The sequence below is a fragment of the Neopsephotus bourkii genome, unplaced genomic scaffold (assembly GCF_033783945.1).
Source record: "Neopsephotus bourkii isolate Nb327-2 ecotype Australia unplaced genomic scaffold, CSIRO-AGI_Nbou_v1 NB_962, whole genome shotgun sequence".
In the NCBI taxonomy this organism is placed as follows: Eukaryota; Metazoa; Chordata; class Aves; order Psittaciformes; family Psittacidae; genus Neopsephotus; species Neopsephotus bourkii.
Window position 1 is genome coordinate 6,622,887 of NW_026901456.1, and position 23,555 is coordinate 6,646,441.

The 23,555-nt window shown below is 39.9% G+C and overlaps 2 protein-coding genes across 8 annotated transcripts in view; one reads left to right on the forward strand and one right to left on the reverse strand.

The window, feature by feature from the left end:
• Nucleotides 1-233: 233 nt before the first annotated feature.
• LCA5L (lebercilin LCA5 like) lies at nt 234-18,926 on the reverse strand. Of its 6 annotated transcripts, XM_061359178.1 has the most exons (8): nt 15,627-16,447; nt 14,812-15,062; nt 11,077-11,591; nt 9,732-9,869; nt 7,016-7,109; nt 3,374-3,483; nt 2,953-3,085; nt 234-1,136 (listed from the first exon to the last, which is right to left on the reverse strand). In XM_061359178.1, the coding sequence occupies exons 3-8, from the start codon at nt 11,521-11,523 to the stop codon at nt 628-630; spliced, it is 1,431 nt and encodes a 476-aa protein (XP_061215162.1). In that variant the 5' UTR covers nt 11,524-11,591; nt 14,812-15,062; nt 15,627-16,447; the 3' UTR covers nt 234-627. The 6 variants fall into 6 exon arrangements, 4 of the variants coding, with proteins under 4 accessions (XP_061215162.1, XP_061215160.1, XP_061215161.1 ...); XM_061359176.1 differs by lacking the exons at nt 14,812-15,062; nt 15,627-16,447 and adding an exon at nt 18,869-18,919; XM_061359177.1 differs by having other exon boundaries at nt 14,812-16,447.
• Nucleotides 18,927-21,251: 2,325 nt separating this feature from the next.
• Nucleotides 21,252-23,555, forward strand: part of SH3BGR (SH3 domain binding glutamate rich protein) — a 31,994-nt gene continuing 29,690 nt past the window's right edge. For both annotated transcript variants that reach the window (XM_061359262.1, XM_061359263.1), the window contains exon 1: nt 21,252-21,410. In XM_061359262.1, coding sequence (XP_061215246.1) covers nt 21,366-21,410 — 45 coding nt within the window. In that variant the 5' untranslated portion in view covers nt 21,252-21,365. The remainder of the gene's footprint in view (nt 21,411-23,555) is intronic.

The window sequence follows — 23,555 nt, forward strand, 5'->3', positions numbered from 1 at the left end:
TTTCTTTTACAGCATTGTTGGTACTTGCCAAACAATGAACATTACAAAAGCAGATTGGTCACTTTGGCTGCCTAACGAATAATCAGCTTCAAAATTCAAACTGCAGAGAGAATGCAAAAACCTGAAAGCTGCAAAACGAGGGCTAACTTGGACTCCTGGTGACAGGTAAAAATGTGTGTGCATGTTAGGCTGTAAGATGAATACGCATGTGCACGCATGCACATGGACCAGGAATAGGAGAGGTGCTCTTTTGTGACAACTGACTTGACTTACCATTATGGAAAAATCACTGAGGGACATTGCCAGTATTTGTAAGATTTAATATGCATTTAATGAAGGTAAAAATATTGCCTTTTAAAAAAAGTTTTTAAGGATCCCTATTTCTACTTGACGTATGTAACTAAGTAGCAAATAAAATAGTTTGTATATTCTCATGAGGTTATTCATAACGACTGATGTTAGATGCTTTACGTGATGAGTTAGTAATGGTGGTTTGAAATCTGGCTTATGTAATCCTGTATCCTTTCACTTCTTCATTCTTCCCATGTTAGAACTGGAAGGGTTGTATATTCAAAACAAGCCTGGTCCAAAGAGTAATTTCTTAAGATGGTTTCCTTTCCACAAATGTCATATGAGCACAGCTTCTGCTTCAGTGGAACTGTCCTTCTGCCTTCTTTGGGTGCCTTTACCAGGAGATGGTTCATACAGCCCAAAGGCATTTTTCACTTTTGATTCAGCTGTTCCACTGCAGTCCTGCCTGTACTGGCAGTGCCTGCTGTGTTTTGATCTTGTACCTGATGTAAAAAGCCCACGATGCAAATTCTCAGTGGCTTCTGAGAATATGTATTTTTTGTTCAGCCTAATGGTTGTTTTGTTTCTTGGACCTGAAATCACACGGATACTCTCTGGCTGCTCACTGTTACTTAGCTCTTCGTCTGGCTTGTTTTCTTCTTTCTCATATTCTTCCACTGCAACTTCCTCTTGATTGTTCTCCTTCATACTGTCACTTAGAGGAGTTTGTTCAGTTTTCATCACTTCTTTCAGCTCCTGTTTAAGCAAATCTGTCTCTTTTTCTTTTTTCATAAATTCCAAACAAATGTGTTCTTCCATCAGTAGTCTGCCCTCCTGTAAATAGTCTAAAATGAAATACGAGGTGTTTAGAGTAAGTTTCCTAGGAACATAAAGAGTCATGAAGCATTAATGAAAACTTCACTTCCTTATTTCTTAAGTTTCACTTCCTTATTGCTTAAGTTGTTAATGGTATTTCAGTCTTGAGGACTATGACAGTGCTGTTTACTAATAAATATAACAGGATGTGGCAAGATTTAAACAAGATTACTATGCCATTAAATCCAGGTAAATATGTTTCTCTTTTTTATTATGTTCAATTTTATTATATGAATTGTCATGCAAACATGATCAGTAATGGCTAAGTATAGGTCCAGAAAAGTCATGCGCAATGCAAGAGATTTTACAAGAGATCAATGCAAGAGACCACATGAGATCTGAACTCCTTACTTGTAATTTTCTTGCTTTTAAATGTAACTTCAATACATTTATGGTTTTCTTTCCCTTAACTGTCAACACAGTTGCTTGTTGCATGGAGCAGGATATATGGCAACTCTCATCTACAAATGAGTTGGCTTCACTTTCTAGTAGGAAAAGGTATGTGTGTACTGAATGCCTACAGCAAATACATTTGTTGGCTGCAGGGGACAAATTCTAATAGGTTCTGTGCTTTGGAGAGACTCAAAGAGTACCTCTAGACTGAGGTTAAAGGAGAAGTGTATAGAGTTGCAATAGCTAAAATGGCTAAATAATCTAATACTGGCAGTGAGTGAAAACTGGAAGGGTCCAGCAGACAGTAAGGAGAGACATTCACACGCAGAACCAGAAGACGGGTGTTTTCTGTAAGGGGGTTTTCAAAGACAATGGTGACGAGGGTTATCTGGTGGGGTCTTGGAAGGCTGCAACTGAAGACAGAGTACAAACCACAGGGGTTAATGCATTCCAGATTCCCAGCTCTGTTACTGATCTAGTAAGTGACCTCAACAACCTGTTTCACCTTTGTAACTGCGTGACCTTTAGGTCATGTAATGTCTCCTACCATAAGTGCATGATGGCATTCAGATCTCAGTTATTTCTACAAGCCTTACTGTAATGAAAGTAACATGAGTATTTTTAGAAGGAAAAAATCAGGTAAAGGAATAGATGCGCTGGCTCCTTTCTTCTACAGAATTCTGTCAGAATAAAGGTGTTTGTAGATGAGTCCCTTGCACGCAAGTTTTATATGAGAACACAGTCAATGGCTAAGGATTACATAAAATCTATTTATGCACTGCAATGAGGAGATACTCCTAGCCCTGGAAGAAGTCTTTTCCTTTTCAGCAATAGTTCCTGAGCCAGAAATACATGTTGACATCAGCTATGATGAAGATTCACAACCAAAAATTTGAGTTCTGTATTTGATCAGTGTGGAATTAAGAAACTAATAACTAAGTTGTACTTTTACCAATAAAGCACTGACTTTTTACCCTGTGACTAACAACTGCATTTAGAATCATAGAATGGTTTGGTTTGGAAGGGATCTTAAAGATCTGCTGGTTCTATCCCTCTGCCATGGGCAGGGACACCTTCCACTACACGAGGTTGCTCCAAGCCCCATCCAACCTGACCTTGAGCACTGCCAGGGATGGGGCAGCCACAGCTTCTCTGCGCAACCCAAGTAGTACAGGAATATGAAGATGTCTTATGCTATGCAGCCGCTCTGCTGTCAGGGCAGCACCACCAGCACCCGGATTTCACTGACATTTCATGTTATTCTGTTGAACTAGCTCCTGTCAGTCAGATATCAGCTAATGGCTGTTAGACCCAAGTAACCTACCAATACCATTGGTTCATTCATCCTTTGAAGAGATCAAATGAGTTTCTGAGAAAAATGATAAAATATACCTCTATGTGTCCTATTAAAAGCTTCTGGCTCTGGTATTTTCTTGGTTGATTGTTTTTCTGTTCTACATTGAGCATCTGGGTATACTTCATTTACTTCAGCTTTTTTACTTTTATCTTCTGGAGATGTTTCCTCCTACAATTGGCAATTAAAGGTAAAAATAATAAGGGAATACTTGTTTAGTGACTCTCAAAAGTACACAATCATGCCATACTTATAAAAAGTTGTAATTTCTATTACTATCATATTCTTATTTTGTATCATTACCTTGTGCTATATGTTTAATATAATTACATTTACACAAAATCCACATCCTAGAAAAAAAGATGGATGAGGCGATTCAGGCATATTACTGAAACGTATGGAGTAACAAACAGCTTAGCTGAGAGTTTAAACACGAGATTGGATCCAGATCATTCATACCTTTGTTAGCTGAAGAGGGCTGCTTTCTGTTTCCTGAGCTTCGTACTCTGACAGCAGCAGTGGTCTAAAAATGTCTTTATCTACTTGTACTGATCTGTGTATACTGAAGCCTATTGAAAAGGACAATCATTAGTAATACAGTAGTTTCTGGAATTATATTGTAGATATAAACAAAAGAACTCTTTGATGACTGATAATACTGGTATGTGGCCTAGGATTTAAACATTTTTGTGCTGCATGTCTTAATGCCCTTTAAGAAAGTAATTCTTTGTTTTGCCTGATCTATAAATGCTCAAACTGGAACACATACCTGGACTTTTGAGGGTTTTCATTTGTCCATCATAAATATACTTTAGTTTTAGATCTACAAAGTCCTGTTCAGATAGAACATGCTAAGTCAGACAAATGCATCTATGTCCTAGAACCCATGGTAACATTCCAATGAAAGTTTAAGAGATCTGGTATAAGGCCTCACCTTTCAGGTTCCTAAATTTGTATCTTAAAAGAGTATAATAAACATGCTTGCTTCGATGCCTTGTGGTTTGTTAACTCACCTTTCTCAAGTTAATGGAACCAAATTCTCCAGAGGGAATGCTTAACACTGAAATATCTATGGTCTTTGAAAAGGGATACAAAAGGAGTGACTGAGACATTTAAAAGAAGTAGCTGAATGGAGATGGGATGGGGAAGGTATGTTCTGCTTTTGTTCTATTTTTAGAATAGTTTTGACATAAGTACAGTAGCTGAGAAAGTTACTGGCACAGCAGCAAAAATGTGATCTTGCCTCTCTTGCCATTTGACCTTGTTCTCAGTTTTGATCTCTGAAATCAGAGGAGGACACGTTGTAAAAACGATGGTTTTCAAAGGTTTGGTGGTAAAACGGCTGTTGAGGATTACTCTTGAAGATACGGCTCCGATGTTGTGGAGGACTTTAGTTTTCCCTTTGGAAAGGCAACCAGCAAGCAGTTACCAGCTGCTTCAGCAGAGATCAGCGGAGAGTTCCTGAGATTCAGAACTAGGGGGAGCTGTACCTCTAGATCAGCTGGTGTGACCTTCCCACAACTGAGCAACCTGCTCTTACTAAGAGCTCATTAAATGAACGGCTTCATTCGATAAATCAATTTTATGTAGGTACACAGAGCTTTCTGATAACCTAAGCCAGCCTAACTTCAACTACTCATCAGGAGAGTTAAAAAATGCAACCCTGCATGATTCTATGATTTCTTCTTTCCATCTGGGTGAAAATTTTTGCAAACAGAATAAAAATAATTACTTGAATAATTACTATAAAAATAATAATGTATTACTTTAAATAATTATTTTTTATGACTTGAAGTAATAAAAATTATTACTGGAATAATTAATACTTGAAGAAGTAGCTCTTTCTAAATCTGCTGTAGGAAAAATCAAGTCAATAGTGGAAAGGAAAAAAATTGTCAGTAATTCCAGTTTAAGATTTCTAAATCATCTGTTTCCATTAACTCATAGAGAATGAAACCTTTATTGGGCAAAAATATCAAAAGATCACATAACTTTGCTTGGAACCTTTTTATTGCAAAATATTAGGTCTCTCTCCAGCTAAGCCCCGTTATCTTGCTTAAAGAAAAGAAACTTAAATCATAAACAGTGAGTTAAGTACTGTAATTTAAATGACAATACTGTACAAGTCCATAGGTTACTAAAATGACAAAAAATTACAGCTGGTTCTGGGGTGTAACTAAACCTGGAATTCAGAGCTTCATAAAATCTGTGTCTGACTTGGAATGAGAAGTAGGAATTTGTGTTTCTTAATTGTACAGCTTGAATTACCAAGCTGTTCCCTGCATTTCGCTTGTGGTTAAGGCAGAGTAATAAATTTGCAAAGGCAAAGAAGGGGAAAGACATAAGCAACTATGGTAAGATTTTGTACCAATACCATAATTTGAAGAATTCTGTGGGCAATATTTCCAGCAGATATGCTTGCTACCATGTAAGTTCTAGATGCTCCTCTGTACCCATACGAAGAAAGCTCCAATCCCTTCTTCCACTGGAATATTTGACCAGTATTTTAAAGAAGGCTTAACCCAAGGAAGTCATGTTCAGGTCATAATCCAAAATTAAGGGTGTAAGTTTGTTGAGCAGGAAGCTCTCCTTCAGGGTATTGACAGAATGTTTATGATCCTGAGTAGGAGGCAAATATCACTTTCAATGTGGGGGAAGTACTCGAAATCTATTTATTAGTTTCTGTATAAAATACACAAATTCTAGATACAACTTCTAAAGAATATGATAATTAGAAAGTTGTAAGTACTTAATCAGTGCCTCCTTCAACATTTTTGTCCCTGATGAATATAGTGAGCACACAGGCAGCTAAGTTCTTGACTTCTATGATTTGTGGCTGGTTTTAGCTGTTGCTTGCTCAGTTCAAGGGACGGGATCCACTTGTCTGAACACAGGCGCCTCATGCTATTTGAGATGCCCTCAAGTATTCAGGATATCTACATAAGGCTGGCTGATAATACATAGGACTGATGGGACGCCTGTGTCCTTCTGGAACAACAACTAAGGGCCAGGCAGAATGTACTAGAACACTCAAATGGCACTGGATGCCTGTAATTAAGTAGTTGAATCCCACACAAGGGGCAGTCCCACTCTTAGGATGTTTGATAAGGAAGACTGTATATGATAGATATTTCTCTCCAGTAACTGAGCACCCATGTAAAAAAACAACACTCTTTACTAAAGAGCTCGCTCTTCCTTGATGGAATTAACTTTCTATCATTCTTTTCTATCATTCGACTGTATCATCTTAAATAACACCAATTCTGTAGAAACAGTCGAAAGGATGGACAATAACTGGGTTATTGCCCATTTAAATTTACTGATGCTATAAACCCAAAGGGCTGCTAAGGATAAACATTCTCTTCTCTCAGATAAGCTGACCATACGATCATCCCACTGGCTATTAAACCTCCTAAACCTGGTATCTGAAAATTCCTCCTCTCCTTACACTCCAACAAATTGCAGGTTGCTGGAGCTTCAATAATGGACATTGAAGCACCTATGCTAGAAGTAACACGGTGTAAGGATTTTAAAGATGAGAAAACATTTTTTAAAGACCTTATTAAATCCATTAATTTTGCTGGCATGAAAGCACTTTGAAAGCCTGTACTAAAAGTAGGAACTTGATACAGAAGGGTTGTTTGTGAGGTGCTTTGAGTTAGTGAACCAGGTGGCAGGAATTCTAGGTCCAGGGTAGCCACTTCTCCAGGCCAAGTCAAAGGAAACAGCCTGAAGGAAACTGTCTGCCAAAGCTCTGGGGACTGATAGCTTCACCTTGTTAAAAAACAAACAGGCAAACAGCTCTTGATGCAAATATGCACTTAAAATAGCAGCACTACTTCAGTGTCACTGTTAGTATACTCAAATTATGTATGCTAAACACTATTCATGATGAAAATTGGGTTAAATATTAAAAACAAGTCATGTATTTGTATTCATAGAATAAATGAGCAAAAAACCTAAGCACAAATTATATGTAACAGAATATTTTTAGCCCATATAAAAGTACTATATTAGCTTTTATTTTGGAACATATGTCCAAGCTATAAAGCAAATTAAGCACGCAACTAAACCAAAAAAGGAAAATGAATGTACACGTACTTTTTCCATGAGGTACTGCATCACTTTTGTCTTTTGGGATTTTAGGCATCCGATTTGCATAGATATTTTTTATAAAAAGTTGACGATCTTTCTCCTAAGAAGAAATAAACACCATTAAACTTCTAATATGCGTTAAGAATTACATGTTAACAACTTAATTTTCCCATGTTGGAAGAAAACTGTCAATGTTTTTGCATTGTGCCAGGCTGCGTGGTGACTTCGTCATTTACATAAATAGGAATCTGTCCTTTGCTTTCATGAGCCAAATCAAAATTCTTCCTTTTCAAAGCTAAGAACACACCTGTACACCTATGTGATCTTTTTTATAACACCATGTTCAGCAGATGAAGTCTTCTATGATTTCTTCATTTGTTGTTCTGTTCGTTTCAGACTAAGCAATTTTTTTGCCTTTACTTCCTTCTTTTAATAAAAATTCTTTACTCAGTGCTCTTAGAACGTGCTCAGTTCTGTTTTATAAAATATTGCCTGGGAAATGACATAAACTTCAGAGGCACACTTTTAACATTTATTTAGCAAGAGTCCTCTTGCGTTACTGAAATTTGTCTGAAACACAGAGGAGAGATTTCAGTAACTCTCACTGTATTGGGTTTTAGCATGAAAAATAGGAGCTGCACTTAGTTTGGAGATACAGGTTGTCTTGATAGCATGTCTAAATACCTTCAATGCTCTGAATTAACCAGGTGCCCAAAACTATGAATGTGGAAGCCAAAACTCTGTTCTGGCAGAGAAATAAGGTTAAAAAGTATCTCTGGTCTTTTTGCAGTAAAACATGCATGGTCTGTTTGCAGTAAAACAATAGAAGGTTTCTGAATCTGAATAGAATATTGGGAGAACTGAACACATATAGAAAACTGTGTGGAGCAATCCCAGGCACAGCTAAAGGTTGGGCAGAGAAGAGATTCAGAGCAGCCCTGTGGAGAAGGACTTGGGGGTGCTGGTCGATGAGAAAATGAACATGAGCTGGCTTCAGTGTGTGCTCGCAGCTCAGGAAGCCAACCGTATCCTGGGCTGCATCAAAAGGAGCGTGACCAGCAGGTCGAAGGAGGTGATCCTGCCCCTCTACTCTGCTCTTGTGAGACCTCACTTGGAGTACTGTGTACAGTTCTGGTGTCCTCAACACAAAAAGGACATGGAACTGCTGAAATAAGTCCAGAGGAGGGCCACGAGGATGATCAGGGGACTGGAGCACCTCGTGTATGAAGACAGGCTGGGAAAGTTGGGGCTCTTCAGCCTGGAGAAGAGAAGGCTGCGTGGAGACCTCATAGCAGCCTTCCAGTATCTGAAGGGGGCCTATAGGGAAGGTGAGGAGGGACTCTTCATTAGGGACTGTAGTAACAGGATAAGGAGTAACGGGTTCAAACTTAAAGAAGGGAAGTTTAGATTGGATATAAGGAGGAAATTCTTTCCTGTTAGGGTGGTGAGGCACTGGAATGGGTTGCCCAGGGACGTTGCGAATGCTCCATCCCTGGCGGTGTTCAAGGCCAGGTTGGACGAGGCCTTGGGTGATATGGTTTAGTGTGAGGTGTCCCTGCCCATAGCAGGGGGGTTGGAACTTGATGATCTTAAGGTCCTTTCCAACCCTAACTATTCTATGATTCTATGATTTTAGAGAAGCACTAGAGTGTGAACTGTACTTCCGAATAACTTACATTTTGGAACAGTTTTACATTAGTGTTCTTGGGACTGTAACTGTTCCTGTCTCCTGGATCTGCACATATAGGAGGAGATCAGACTCTGGCAGGCAAGTAGCACTGCAGGTCCAGGAAAAGCACTGTACAGCTTCTGCTGCTGGGCAGCCTTGTTGCTGCCAACTAACAGGAGGAACATTTCTGCACCTGATATAAACAGCGAATGCCCTTGTACAGAAACACAAAGCTGCATGAATCTTCAGGAGGCACCGGTTCTGCCCTTCACAATGTCTGGGAAAGCTCCCCATAACAACATCTTTCGCATTTATTATGATTCCATTTAGAAGGAGGATGCTCCCTAGCAGGGCCAATGGGTGGATCAGTCACTTTACACAGAAATTAAACAGTGTATTTTAACTGTGTAACTAACAGTTTAAATTACTAAAAAGCCAGAAGGGTTTTTGTGTTTTCTGGAATTTGTACTATTTTTTCTTGTTTACAACTCATGACATACCATTCATGGCAGTTTTGTTTCTACTTCTATTTAGTGTCACTTTTAGGTTTTTCTGTATGTTTGGTTTACAGACATTACAGTAAGTGTTGAACTGGACATACTTGTCCCAAAAATATTTGCCTAAAAACGAAGCTGGAATTTAAACAAACGATTGAAACATTTATGTATGACTTTTTGTTATAGTTTTTCAGATTGTAACATTTGGCTAATTTTAATTTGAAAGTGTTTTTGTAAGGGAGCTCACTTTAAATTAGTAGGTAAATATATTGACACAGATATATCAAAATGGTAGCAAATTGGTGTGGCTTATTTGTTCAAACTGTAATGCATTCATCTCTGTTTAGAATATTTATTGATTTACTTTGAACTTGTGACAAAGAGACCCTACAATAATTTCATCATTTGATATTTGACCTTTTTTTCATAAACTATAGACTCAATTAGGAAACAAAAATCCCATTACTAAATAATATAAAAGAGTAAAAAAGAATAGGTAACATTTAATACTTGAATTTTCTTGTAGGAGCAGAAACCTCTTAAAAAGCTTAAATACCTTAATTTTTTGGTGAAGAGAGTTAATTTCCATTTGCAAGGTCTTTGTAATTATCCCAGCTTCCAGAGCTTTTCTGTTCTCATTTGCCAGCTGACGACTAAAGCTGCTATTGTTCAACTTCAGCTGCTTTTCCAGGATCTTAAAAAAAATTATGTATTTTAATATAAGAATGTGCTCAGTGTGACTGCTTAAAAATTACAGTACTTAGCAGAGTTGAAAAATAAGTATGATCATGTAATAGAAAGTAAGCTTCTAATAATTATAGTCTACGGTGAACAATGCAAGAAATTATGAAGTATCTGAAAAATTACTTTTAAAATGAGCAAAACCTGGTATAAAATCTATTTTTAATTAACAACAAAAAAGCATATTTGGCATTCAAACATAAAAAATACAGCTCTACATTATCCATCTGGTGGATTAACGAATACAGTCATCACTGAGAAATGTTAAGACAACATGTCTGTTCACACTGAGATCTACTAACCTCAATACCATAAGGAAGCTTAGTGTAAATGAAAACTAGGTAATTTATGGAGTACCTTATTAAGGACTTTATCATTAGAAGCCAGTGCCCTGCACTGAAATTATAATTACTAAAACTGTAATATGGACACCCCACCCTGCATGCTTTTTATAGCTTCTCACTAGGACTTCTGTGAATAGAAAAAGTTTTCAAAAACCCACCTGAGTTCAGCTGTTCACATTTTCATTTTCTTTCATGTAATAAATGTATTTCATCCCTAGCTGTTCAGATGGTGAAACACCTCTAAGATTACCTGGCTTTTTACTGATTCTATATATAATATATCCTAAGGAATAGAGAAATTAATGAAATAGAAATTTCACTCTTCCAGTTTTGTATTAAAAACTGTATTCTTCCCTTTTTGTGGCATCCTGGTGGTCTCCATGTATGACTAACCCTGTGCTTTGCCAAGGTAAATTAGGGTCTGTCCTGTTGTGACTCAGAGGCCCAAGCAAGCGTGGATACCCCATGCTGCTTGCAGGGAGCAGAGTAGACACTGCTGAAGACTGCCCTTCATAAGCTATGCTTCTCACCTAACAGGGTTAAGGCATACAAGTTAAAATAATTCCTAAAATATCTTTATTGCCAAACTCAACCTACTTATACATTTCTGCCAGATTTTAAAATACTGGAAGGGGGCACTACTGCCATTTTTAGTATCTTATATTCAGGACTGCACTGGATTAAAAGGAATGTTCGATGTTACAGGGCTGTATCAGAATCATTAATGTGACAAGCAGCAGCTAAAAACTCCACTATTCTTGCACAAAAAAACTTTCCTATTATTGTTCCATAAATACAATGCTATGCAGATATTACCTGTATTCTCTTATCATTCACTTCAATTTTTTCTGTAAGGACTGACAATCTGTGATCAAGTTCCTCTCTCTCTGCAAGAGTTTTGTCTCCTGAAAGTGTATGTAAGGTCTGCAAAGCACCTTTAGCTTTTACCAGCGATGCTTCAACTTCTCTGAGCTTCCTGGATGAATTTCGCTCGTCCTCCTGAGACATCCTCAGGCTTTTCCTTAAAGTTCTCACCTCATTATAATGACTTGCTAAGAGATCCTGCAAGCTACATCCTAAATTTTCATATCTATCTATTTCTTTCAAGTGTCGATACTGAAGCTCTTTCAAAATGTGGTTTTCTAAGCTTGATGCTTCTAATTTGCATTGTAAGTCAAATATTTCATTCTTCAGCTCTTTAATTTTGTGAACTTTTGCTGACGATATTCGCTGAGCCACCGTGGTTTCTTTCCGGGAAATCATACTACTCTGCAGGCTTAAAGATGAAGCATTTTGATGTGGTATCTTCTCAGCTGGCAATTTTGGTCCTCCTGCATTCAGACCAAAGTAAACTGGCATTGATATATAGCAATCATTTCAGATAGCAAAATCACCGTGTGTCTTTACTGCTCACGTAAGTGCATATACTGCTCATCCAAGCTTAACTGCGTATTTGACAAAAAGCCCAAGATCTATACTAAGACTCCAATATTCAAGTATTTCACAGATAAATCCATTAAAGATTTTATATCTCTGTGCGTGCAGTTATTTTTCTGCACTAGATCAATAGGAGGTCAAGGTTCCCTCCTTTCATTCTTTGAAGCCATTTTCATCCTAAACAGCCATCATACCCACTTTTCATTACTAAGGGTAACTATACAGGCAGTGTCTTCTAGGGCAAACAGCACTAAAACTCTGGGAATAATTTAGTAAAGTATGTTTACATTAACACATTACTGCAGTGTCAATGGAAATAACTTTTCTCTCTGTAAATCATGCAGCTCACTGTAGGCATGATCTGGAAACTGATTCCCAACAGGGGGACACATAGATATGTGTCGTGGTTTGAACCCAGCTGGTAACTAGGAAAAAAAATAACTATTACAGCTCAAACCAGGAAAGATGTGGCAGAAAAACCCTCAACATAGTAATGCAAGATCTTAAAAACCAAGGTGATCACAACAGCACATGGTGAAATTTCTCTGCAGCTAGGATTTTTAAACAGCTTTCTAGAATTCTCAAGTCAACTGTGAACTATGTTTTTAAACCATGGCTGCTTATTAGTATAGAACAGTTATGTAGCTGTGTACACTGTTTCGATAGACCAATTGAAAGAGATCTATATGGGCTAGCATTCTAAGTGTATTACTGCCATTTGCCCTTCTTTATGACCAGCATTCTGAGTGAATTACACTCATTTCCCTTTCCTGAAATATAATTAGGATTTGAAAATGGTCAAGACTGTAAATCTGAGTGTGTTCCCCCTTTTCAGGCATATATTCAATTTCACTATGGCTCTAAAGACATTTCAGGCAGCATTTTGCTAGAGGTTTATTATAACGATTTATAGATCACATAATATTTTATGGATAAAATAGGCAAGGTACTAACCTAAAAAACACCAGAGGGAAAGGACAGATCTTTTCAAGCACTTCTGTTGAATCTAATGGGTGTTTTGCACACAAACTCTTACAGGAGCAGGCCCCAACCAGAACACCCCATTGCAGATGGGAAGCAACATCGAATCAGTGGTAGGAAAAGTAAAGAAGGATGCTGCTTAGGGCAGCCGTGGCCTTTCTGCTCCCACAACATATGCCAGAATAGAAGAAAGCTATAGCAAGCATTATCTGGAAAGACAGTGGCTTCAGCAGGGGAATGGGCTATTCCCTGCAGCAGCAGAACCCACTGCTCTCTCCCTCCTTCCCTGAGGGCAGGAGCTTCCCCAGCATTCCACAGCTTCAGCCCAGCTCTGCTCCTCCCTTTCCTGAAGCAGCGCCTGGAGTCAGGCCCATGCCTAGGTGCGTGATGTGCAAGGCAGAAAGTTAGAGGAAAGAATGAAGGGGGTGATGTATACAGTTCTCTGAGTCCTCTGCTATTATTCCTGAAATACCTGATACACTCCACTGTTTCAGGATACAAATCAGATGGTCTTTGTTCTGATGGTCCTCCTGGTGGAGAAGAGAAAGCAGGAGGAAGGAAAGAAGGCAAGCTGGTAGGACCTCACTCATACAGAACCATGTAGGGAGAAGAGACTACCAAATTCAACGTGATAGCAGAATGATAGGATAGAAAGAATTAGATTAGCACTCAAAAGGAGGAGAGATTGTGACTTGGTCAGAGCTCTAATTTTTTTTACATATGTTTTAACTAGATTAAGAAGGACTGTTGCCCTGTTGGGCAATCTCAGGCACAGCTCCATCCCTAGCAGTGTTCAAGGCCAGGGTGGACAGGGCCTTGGGTGACATGGTCTAGTTTGAGGTGTCCCTGCCCATAGCAGGGGATTGGAACTAGATGATCTTAAGGTCCTTTCCAACCCTAATTATTCTATGATTCTATGATTGTGAAGATTCAAGTAAACAGAGAAGAAACTGTAGCAGCCAGTTGAGGTCGAACACATTCAAGACCTTCTGCAGTGAACACATTAACCAGTGCTGTGAAAAAACTCATCAGAAGTAAAAACCAAAGCAAATGGAAAGTACGCAGGATCACACTCATGTGTTCTCTGTAATATGATTCCACTGCAGAAAGACTGACATAGAATCATAGAACAGTTTGGCTTGGAAAGGACCTTAAGATCATCCAGTTCCAATCACAGAATCACAGAATAGTTGGGATTGGAAAGGACCTTAAGATCATCCAGTTCCAACCCCCCTGCCATGGGCAGGGACACTTCACTCTAAACCATATCACCCAAGGCCTCATCCAACCTGGCCTTGAACACTGCCAGGGATGGAGCATTCACAACCTCCCTGGGCAACCTATTCCAGTGCCTCACCACCCTAACAGGAAAGAATTTCCTCCTTATATCCAATCTAAATTTCCCCTGTTTAAGTTTTAACCCATTACCCCTTATCCTGTCACTACAGTCCCTAATGAAGAGTCCATCCCCAGCATCCCTATTGGCCCCCTTCAGATACTGGAAGGCTGCTATGAGGTCTCCACGCAGCCTTCTCTTCTCCAGGCTGAAGAGCCCCAACTTTCTCAGCCCGTCTTCATACGGGAGGTGCTCCAGTCCCCTGATCATCCTCGTGGCCCTCCTCTGGACTTATTTCAGCAGTTCCATGTCCTTTTTATGTTGAGGACACCAGAACTGTACACAGTACTCCAAGTGAGGTCTCACGAGAGCAGAATAAAGGGGCAGGATCACCTCCTTCGACCTGCTGGTCATGCTCCTTTTGATGCAGCCCAGGATATGGTTGGCTTTCTGGGCAGGGACACCTTCCACTAGAGCAGGTTGCTCCAAACCCCATCCAGCCTGGCCTTAAACACTGTCAGGGATGGAGCATTCACAACTTTTTGGGCAGCCTGTTCCTGTGCCTCACAACCCTCTCCGTAAAGAAAATCAGAACAACCATTACATTACTATTTTATTTTTTTCCAGAATGGAACACAATGATGTAAAAGAAATGGGAAAATACCTTCCTGCAAAAGCTGACAAAAATACTCTAAAAACTATACATGGCTATACAGGGTGAAAATGTAAGTTATAATCGTGTTCCTGGGAAACTGATCATTTCAAATAGCTGTGAACAAGCAAAAAATACCACTTACAATATCCAACACAGGTAGTAGCTAATAATGATTCTTCTGCTAAATTGATTTGAAAAAATGTGACTATTCTTTCTGGTCTGCTAGTTTTATGCCAATATGACTTCTTGATAGCAGCATGTAACTCAGATGATAGAAGAGGTAATCAGTTGTTCTCTCTCTTTTTTTTGGTTGATTTGTATCTTACAGATTTGGTAGATCTAGATGAAATTTTGAAGCTCAGCAGGAAAAGGGTCATTTTTTGACATGTAATGCTGGGATTTAAGAAAGCATGGGTGTAGATATGAAAATATGCAGACATGAAAAAGATTATTTACTGTTAACATTTATTTAAAAGTATTATTTTTGTGTAATATGGTCATGCCACTGAAACACAGACTTAATTTTACTATATACACCACGACTACGCTGGCCAAAACATAGCACTTTTTTTTGGTCAAAATTGACACTTTTATGCAGACATATAATTTTTGAGCAACTTCCCTCAGGAAGGGCTTTTTCAGACTCATCATGTGATGCATGGCCAAAACCAGAAATTCCAGGAAATGTGTGAGAGTTTCCAAGTCCTCAGATTAGGTTTGTAAAGGTGCTCCTACATCTCTGGTGATTATCCTCTCTTGGATCATGAGTACTGTGGGATAATACAATGAGGAACCTCTATCTCTCTTCCCTCCCCTTCCTAGTGTTTGAAACATAATTTGTTACTTCACTGGAAAACTGTTTCCCCTGTCTACCTAGTTACTGAAAAAAAATGCCAAAGAAAGGGAACAACTGTACTTCTCAAGAGTCTCATTTTCTACTAACAGATAACAAAGTACCTTTTTTACCATCTTGAGGGAAGATACAGTGTCCTTTCTTCCTCTTTTCCTTTTCCTTTTTTTTCTTTTCCTCTGTTTTCTTCTCTTCAGTTCCTGATATTTCTAAATGTTTGCTGCTTCTGGGTGTTTCAGAGCACATCACTGGCAAAGCCTTCAGAATAGTCAATGTGAGAATTTTCACTTCTGTATTCACACTTCTGTATTCTCTACTGTGTTGCTTACAATTGTTACCTCTGTTACAGCTTCTGCTTCTAATACTTCTGGGCTTTGGGGAATCTATAGTATCCCTGCTTTGTGCCAGGTTCTGACTTCTTATCTTCTGTCACTATAATATGGAAGAAACAATCATCTGAGTTCACCACTGTGTAATAGTAGAAGACTTAAAAGTGGACCTCCATAACCTATCAGATATCAGAAGGACACTGAGTTGTTTGCAGTTAACATAAAAATACTAAACAGGGTTGAACTATATTAAATTATGCTAAGAAACACTGAATTACCTTTAAAAAAATCCAGACATTATTCTTTAACCCATAAAATAATTGTGTGGTCTGCAGGAAGTGGGTGAGTTTGTTTCTAGGATGAACTGCAATATGAAATATACTAGCTTGTGTTCAGAATTTCCCATGAAACTGGCATGCATTTTCTAAAGATTTACTTCTGTTTAAATAGAAACAGATACCATTGTTTGTTTCCTGTAATGTACACATTTTCTCCAGGATTAATGTAATTTAAAAGCAGCTTAATTGTATTTATGCTTAATATCTACAAAGTGCTTTTCTAAATTAAAAAAGAATTGTTCAAGTCTCTAAAACATGGACATTTCTAACTGTGTTTTTATGATATTTTTAGCCTTCCAGTCATGTCATAAAAGTATCAGTCATATTTTTCAATAATTAGATCACAAATCAAATAACAAAATTAGCATAAAACAAACCAAATCAAATCAAATAAAATCAAATCTTAGCTGCTATATTACCATTACAAGTAGAGGATATAGCAGCACCTAAAGCTGTACAACAGATCATATGACTTCGAGGCTTGAAATAAAGGTTTTCTTAAATTTTTGGTTAGTATTTTATTTTACTTATTCTCAGATTGTGAAAAAAAAAGGCTTGCACATAAAAGCTCACAATGTAGTCAAAATGTCTCTGCACAATTTCAGAAGAAACATTAGAGAGGATTTCAGAGTGTATTTTAAATGAAAACAATTTCTTCACAGCCTAAATGTACTTAACACGTTCGCTTTTGAAAATGCAGCAAGACACTTATCTCCATGTCTACGCACTCATACAGCTTGGAAAAATATCACCTGTAATGCACTGCTGTTGTCAGAAATGTGCCTCTCTGATGAGATGATGATCTCATTTTGTTTGACTGAGTTTGAAGTAACACTGTTGCTTCCTCTGGAATTGTCTTCCCTCAAAAGCCCAATTTTCAAACAAAATGAACTCTCCTAAGTGTTTGGCTTTTAAAATCATATATTTAGCATAAAATACAGAATGCTGACTAATTTTCTATATCTTTGTTAATACCTGCCACACCTCAATTTTTTTCTCTACTGAAGCAGCTGGAGAGTAGGAGAACAGATTAGTTCATACTCCTGGCAGCATTGTTTAAGCACTGTGGTTCTGGTAAAAATTATTTCTTGGGATATGATACAACCTGCTTCATTTTCTTAATATCACATGAAGACTATTTAGACCACTACTGAGATCAGAGCTTTATAGATGCATAATTCTACTCAGTACTGGGATAAGTTGTCTATATGGGGGGCTGCGGTGCTGTGTGAAAGGGGCATAGCAATTATCTAAAAGAAATCTGAGGGAGATTAAAATGATATTTTAGTTCAGATGAATTTTAACAAGTAGCCTTTACTAAAAAAATGAGAAGGCATTTTTAGAACATACTAAATCCTTTGTTGGCATTTTTGTTTTGTGGTGGCATTTGATTTTTAATTAATTTCTAAAGGGGAGAGGGGAATCACATAACTCCCAAAGAAGATTAAAAAGGGTAATTTAGGATCTCACAAAATGTTCTAAGTTGAATTAAAATGGTTTCATTACTCTTCAGTCCTTTACATGAATAACATTTCCCTGTGGAAGACTAAGGAATGCCCAGGGTTCCTGCTAAATGTGAGCCAGTGCAATAATCTCTTAAGAGATGAGAACTCATATTTAAAGATGAGGACTAGGCAAAGGCCATCTTGGTGCATAGATTTGTATTTCTGTTTAAATTTGATTTGGCACTGTCAACACTTTCTGGCCAAATTGTCTTTAAATCAAATTAGCTTAAATTAAACTTAGAACTACTGCTTTAATTTGTTTTGGTGAGAAGCATGGGCTGAATCTCACTATCCAGCTTGAAGAGCAGATGTTGAGAAGAAAATAAAATGGAAATGGAGAAGACAGAAAAACAAAAGGTGAAGGACGAGAAAGAAGAAAAATTAAATGAGAGGTTACTACGGAAATTAAGGGCGGGGGGAAGCAGTAGCTGAAGGGCAACTAAAATGGACAAACAGTAGGAGAATGCATGTTGGAGGAAGAGATGCAAACAAAAATAATTAGGGTCTAATCTACCTGTCAGAGATGAAAATGTAATGTCAAGCATTTAGAAACTGCAGAACTGTCGTGGGGAAGAATTAATTGTAGCCTGTGTACAAAACCTAAGTAAGTAAATCCAGGTGGGAGAACACTGACTTCCCAGAGGAGCATGGTGCAGCAGCCTGCTCTGCCTCACAGCTGACCCCTGAGCTCCACGGGAATCAAAACGGGGCCAGAGCCCAGCTGCTCAGGCAGGAAGGGTGAGGGTGTATCCTGGGCCCCCATACCTACCACTGGGCTCCTCCAAGGGCCACAGGCAGCACCCCGGTGTGCTCCATGCAACCAACAGCACCCCCACCAAACTTCACAGTGCAGGGCTCCCATGGAGCTGGTGAGGTCCCACCGCCACCCCACTCTCCCCAGTCACCTCAGAGGCTTCAAAGTCAGCACCCTACCCTAACAGCCAACACAGCACCTCAACACCCACCCCTAGGCTCTGACAGCCACTTCGAGTTGCCCCACACCTTGCCACCCAGCCTGACAACGTCCTCTTCTGCTCTCTCTGTCCAGAGCGAGGGAGCAGCCCCTTGCTACTGCGCACCCCAAGGCAGGACATCCCGCCGTCCCCTCTCATGAAACCTCCATCTTTTTCCACCCGGCCCTAGCCCACCCGGGCATTGCCCGCACCGCCGCCATTACCGGCCTCATCGCCGGGCAGCCGCGTCGCCGTTGCCATGGGGACAGGGCGGCGGCCGCGGTGCACCCCGGGAGGTGTAGTCCCAGCCGGTGCGGCAGCCTTAGCCCTTTTCCTCTCCCCGAGACCTGCAGTGGTGTCTGCAAAAGTGCTTTTTATGTACCTCTTATTTATGTGCCTCACCTTATTTATGTACCCCACTGAGGTGTTAATGGGAATTCGACATTTTAGTGTGCAGGCAGTGGGTCCCTCTGCGCTATGCGGCCGCTGAGCCTTGTGGTGGCTGTGGGGGCACCTCATGCTGTGTGTAGTGTGTGGTGTGAAGATGTCCGATATGGTGCAGCATGGTGAACGTCCTGAGAGCGTGCATGCTGAACACAACAGGCTCCAACTCACTCTGTGGGGTTTACACAAAACATTTATCCCATGAAAAGAGCGAAAAATCCCATGAGAATTGATGAAAGAAAAGGTATGAATGTGCCATCCCTGGCAGTGTTCAAGGCCAGGTTGGATGGGACCTTGAGTGACCTGGTCTAGTGGAAGGTGTCCCTGCCAGTGGCAGGGGGTTGGAACTGGATGAGCTTTACAGGTCCCTTCCAAACCAAAACATTCTTATGATTCTATGAAAGCAGCTGGAGCAATGGAAATCGTGCCCTGAAGTCCTGACCTGCCAAGCCCTGAGTGGGCAGAGGCTTTGGCTATATCCCGTTTTTCCCCTGTGTAGTTCAGTGTCAGTTTCAGGGGTGAAGTCAAATGGGAGAGAGTGCTAACTGATACTTTGTCTCAGTCCTGACAGTGGACATTTGATCAAGCGAGTATTTCCTGCTTTGAGTATTAACTATTAGCATTGCAAAGCTTATCGGTATGTTTTGAAGCCAATGACCACTGCCTCTATTGTTTGGTTGGCATATTCCAAGTGGCCAGTCATTTCCACTGAATTTGCTTACATACAGAATCTCCTTAAAAACAAGTATGTGTAACAGCTTCTGGCAATAATTTATGGGTTTGCACTAAGGGGGTTTTGTGTATTTGTTTTACAGGCAAATACTCTGAAAATACCAGATTCTATTAGGCTTTTCTTTTTGTTGGGCCTGCTATTGCTTCTCAGAAGAAGAAAGAAAAGACAGATGGTGAGCCGCAGTAAATAGTGCACACCATCTACTGTTATTTTTAGTTTTCATGAGGTTTTTCAGGATCCCTGTTCCATACATGGAATACTCCCATTTCCAGCTCCACATAATGGTTTACTTTCACGAACATATTTCCTATTGAGCATTTGGTCCTACCTACTCCTGGAAAGAAAGTATTCTATTCTATTTTAAGTTTTTATCCAGACTGGACACTGCTATATTCAGTTTTAACATTTGAAATGTGTGTAAGCACCTTCTAAAACCTAGGCCAGCTTCACCTCTGACATAAGGTCAGCTTTACTGAGCTTGGTGACATGTTGCTGACCTAGAGCAGAGACAAACTTGGCCCTCAAAACCTGAAAGTAATCTGTTACCATTTAACATTCTTAAAATACCTCTCATGCTCAGAGATCTCCTTAAGCAAATACACACAGTCAGCCACTGAACTTTGACCATCTCTGGGGTAGAAGGCAATGACTAAGTGCAAAAAGAGCATCCTGTATCACACAGTAGAATGGTGTGTTTTTCACCCAGGACCTCGTCTTAGCACCTTATGCCCTGACAATTTTCACCGGTGATGCAAAAAATGCAGCAGAAGGTTCTTTATACACAGAAGCAGCCAAATCACACCCCTCAGTATTATGAAGTGCCCTGACATGTATTTATTTCAGAGAAGTCCCTGAGCCCTGCAGTGTGGATGATGATCTGAATTCTTTAAAGCTGACAGCATTTGTAACTGAGGTTTATTTCAACATGATCTCTGCTATAATTACTTCTGCATCTATGCTCCCCTTGCTCCCCCATTTCTCCTTCCCCTTTTAATATGTAAAATTTGCAGCTACAACTGTGAAGCCTCCTTGCTGTGGTGAGGGAGAGGACATAAGCCATTTCATGCAGGAGGTAGCTGTGACAGTGCCCATGCAACATTAAATGTTAAACCAGCTTTGTGATCACCCCCAGGACTAAGTTGCCTGCTCCCTGTCCCTTGTCCCTTCTCACTTGTCCCTTCCCCCTCTCCCAAATATTTCTCCAGCCCTGTCTCATTGGTGCTCTACTTTGCTTTGCCTTTTTTGGACTGCCACCCTGTCAATCTAATGCGATAAGGCCAGGGGCAGGTGCAAACCTCTTGCTATGGCTCCTCTTACTAACCAATCCTCTGTCGGTCCCTCAGCCCAAAATACCTAAGAGCCAATAGGGTGGGAAAACCCAGGACCTGGGGGAGAGGCCAAAGCTGCTGGACTGCTGCAGGGGCATCCATTTAGGGCTCAGGTTAGTCCAGGAGCGGCTGAACAAGCACTTGGATTCCTCTTGGGGCTGTGGTGACTTGTGGATAGCAGGTGTGCTCTGCTGATCCACTTCCCTCACTGTCAACATGGTGATCAAAGTCTTTGTAGCCACGTCTTCGGGGTCTACAGCGGTAGGTGTCTTATTTTCAACATACTCCTCTTTCTGCTGCGATCAGGTTGGTAAATTAGCCTAGAATATCCCAGGACAGCCTGAGTTTGCCTGTGAGAAAATAACACTGGATTTCTTCTCGTCCACACTGGCCACCTTATTCTTGAAAGCTACTGAAGATGTAGGGAATTCCTGTTAATGCAGGATTGCTTGCATGCAAGGTTTTACTACAGTTGTAACATTTGCATATAAATTATCAAATAGATTTACTTCTGTTTGAAAAAGTATATGCAATATATATTCACTGAAGAAGGGAAAAGTGGGTATTTTATTTGCACAAAAGCTAAAGTAGATTGTTTGCAGTAGAAATTAATGTATTTCTTTTTAAAAGAGACTTCAGGACACTGCTCCTCCAAAATGGGAACACTGTCTAAGACAGAACCCGGAGGCAAAGTAAGCTGAATGAAGATATGCAGAAAAAAATTGTTCCTCCCTTTCCCTAGGTTGGTTGGTTGTTGGGGTTTTCTGGTATGTATGTATTTTGGGTTTTTTTTCCCTTGTCGGTTGTTTGTGTGTGTGTCTTGAAATGCTATACTGATGATTTTTTGTATTGAGATATACTGCTGTAGCTGTCAGCATAGTGTATCAACTGAAGGGAAGGGCATGTGAATAGTAGGGAGGTTGGAAGTCCGTGGGAGGTGGGAACCAGGAAAGGACTGTTTCCTTTTATATCCAGTTCCCAGATGAGCTCAGATTGCAGCTTTCCTTTGGCAGTCACTCACTCCCAGTGACATGGCTAAACAAACAGGCTGGTGCTTGCTCATAGCTGTAACTACATCTCTGTCTGACACCAGCTCCGCGTCTTTAAGAAGCTTCCAGAGTAGAACAGCTCCAAAACTCACACCCTGTTCATGGGGCCGTCACCTCTAGAAAACGAACTGGGGGTCATTCACTACAGTTCAAATTGGAATTGCTGGGGAATTTTGCAGTTCTCTCATCAGCTTATCTCATCAGCCTGTTGCTAAGCCTGATGCTCTAAATTTATTACTGACATTTTAGCATTCCTCTTTTAATAAGAAACCTCAGATGCAAGGGCAAGAAAGAAGAGGGGCTTGGACACTGCAGGTTTGGTAATCTGTAATGTAGCAGTTAATGCTCAAGTAGCTTTATAGATTGCCCTACACTGTGCTTTGCTCCTCTTTGGTCTTCTGTTTTTTGGTCTCCTTTGGCTGACCAAGGAAGAGTTGGTAAGGATACTTCTTTACCACTTTTCTGGGGAAAGTTGTGACCATGACTGAAATCACACTACTGACATTCTATATGTGTGTGTTGAGGCCATCGTTGTCATGTATGCCTCAGGCACGAACTGTTGCCACTCTGGCCATAGGACTGGGGCTGTAGTCAACAAGGCAGTTGTACGAATGCTTTGATTCAACAATGATATTCAGAGATCACCTATGCAGTTAAAACTAAGCATATCATATATTTAGCACTAGCAGAAAGAAGACCTTTCCCCTGCTATATACATTCCTTGTAAATTCTCCCAGCTAGTAGCTTTAACTAAGTCTTTCCTCTTGGACTGCAGTGAAGGGCTGGGTAGGTATGCTCCACTGAACACTGAGTAACATGCAAGCTTTATCCAGCCATTTTGAGCTGTAAAGCATTGCTGCTGTGGTGTATTACTCCTAAGAAATATAGCTAATGCCAGTGAACTGTAACAGATTTTAAGCTTATTAATGCCAGCCCACAAAAAGCAGCCCACAAAAGCTGTTAGTGATACCCCAAACATACATTGGAAAGAAGGGTATGGCATCTCTGCATGGCAGTATGTTTCTGTACTTCCTCCTTTCTGGTGTGTTGGGTGTATGTGTAGCTGTAACAATCTCAGAAGACAGAATGTTCAGATAACTGATACAGAATTTCAATGCCAAGTGAAAACAATTTCAGCTGGAGTAGTTTTACAGATTTGCTGATTAAAATTGAAGGTATCCTTTCAATGAACCTTTAATGAGTTTGGTATATATGAAATAAAACTCATTCATGCAAGGAGCCAGCACAAACTTCAATGTATCACTAAAATCCTATTAAAAACAAATTTTGTATCAGCCTTGTACAGCTTTTCCTGAGAAGAATGAATTTAATCCCTAAAGCACTTAAATTGGAAGAC

Coding starts and splice junctions, on each gene's coding strand:
- LCA5L (XM_061359176.1), bottom strand. CDS start 18,905: ATGGCAACGGCGACGCGGCTGCCCGGCGATGAGGCCG. Junction 11,592..18,868: donor GCTGCCCGGCGATGAGGCCG/GTAATGGCGGCG, acceptor GTCTGAATGCAG/GAGGACCAAAATTGCCAGCT. Junction 3,484..7,015: donor TGCAGTACCTCATGGAAAAA/GTACGTGTACAT, acceptor CCTTTTCAATAG/GCTTCAGTATACACAGATCA.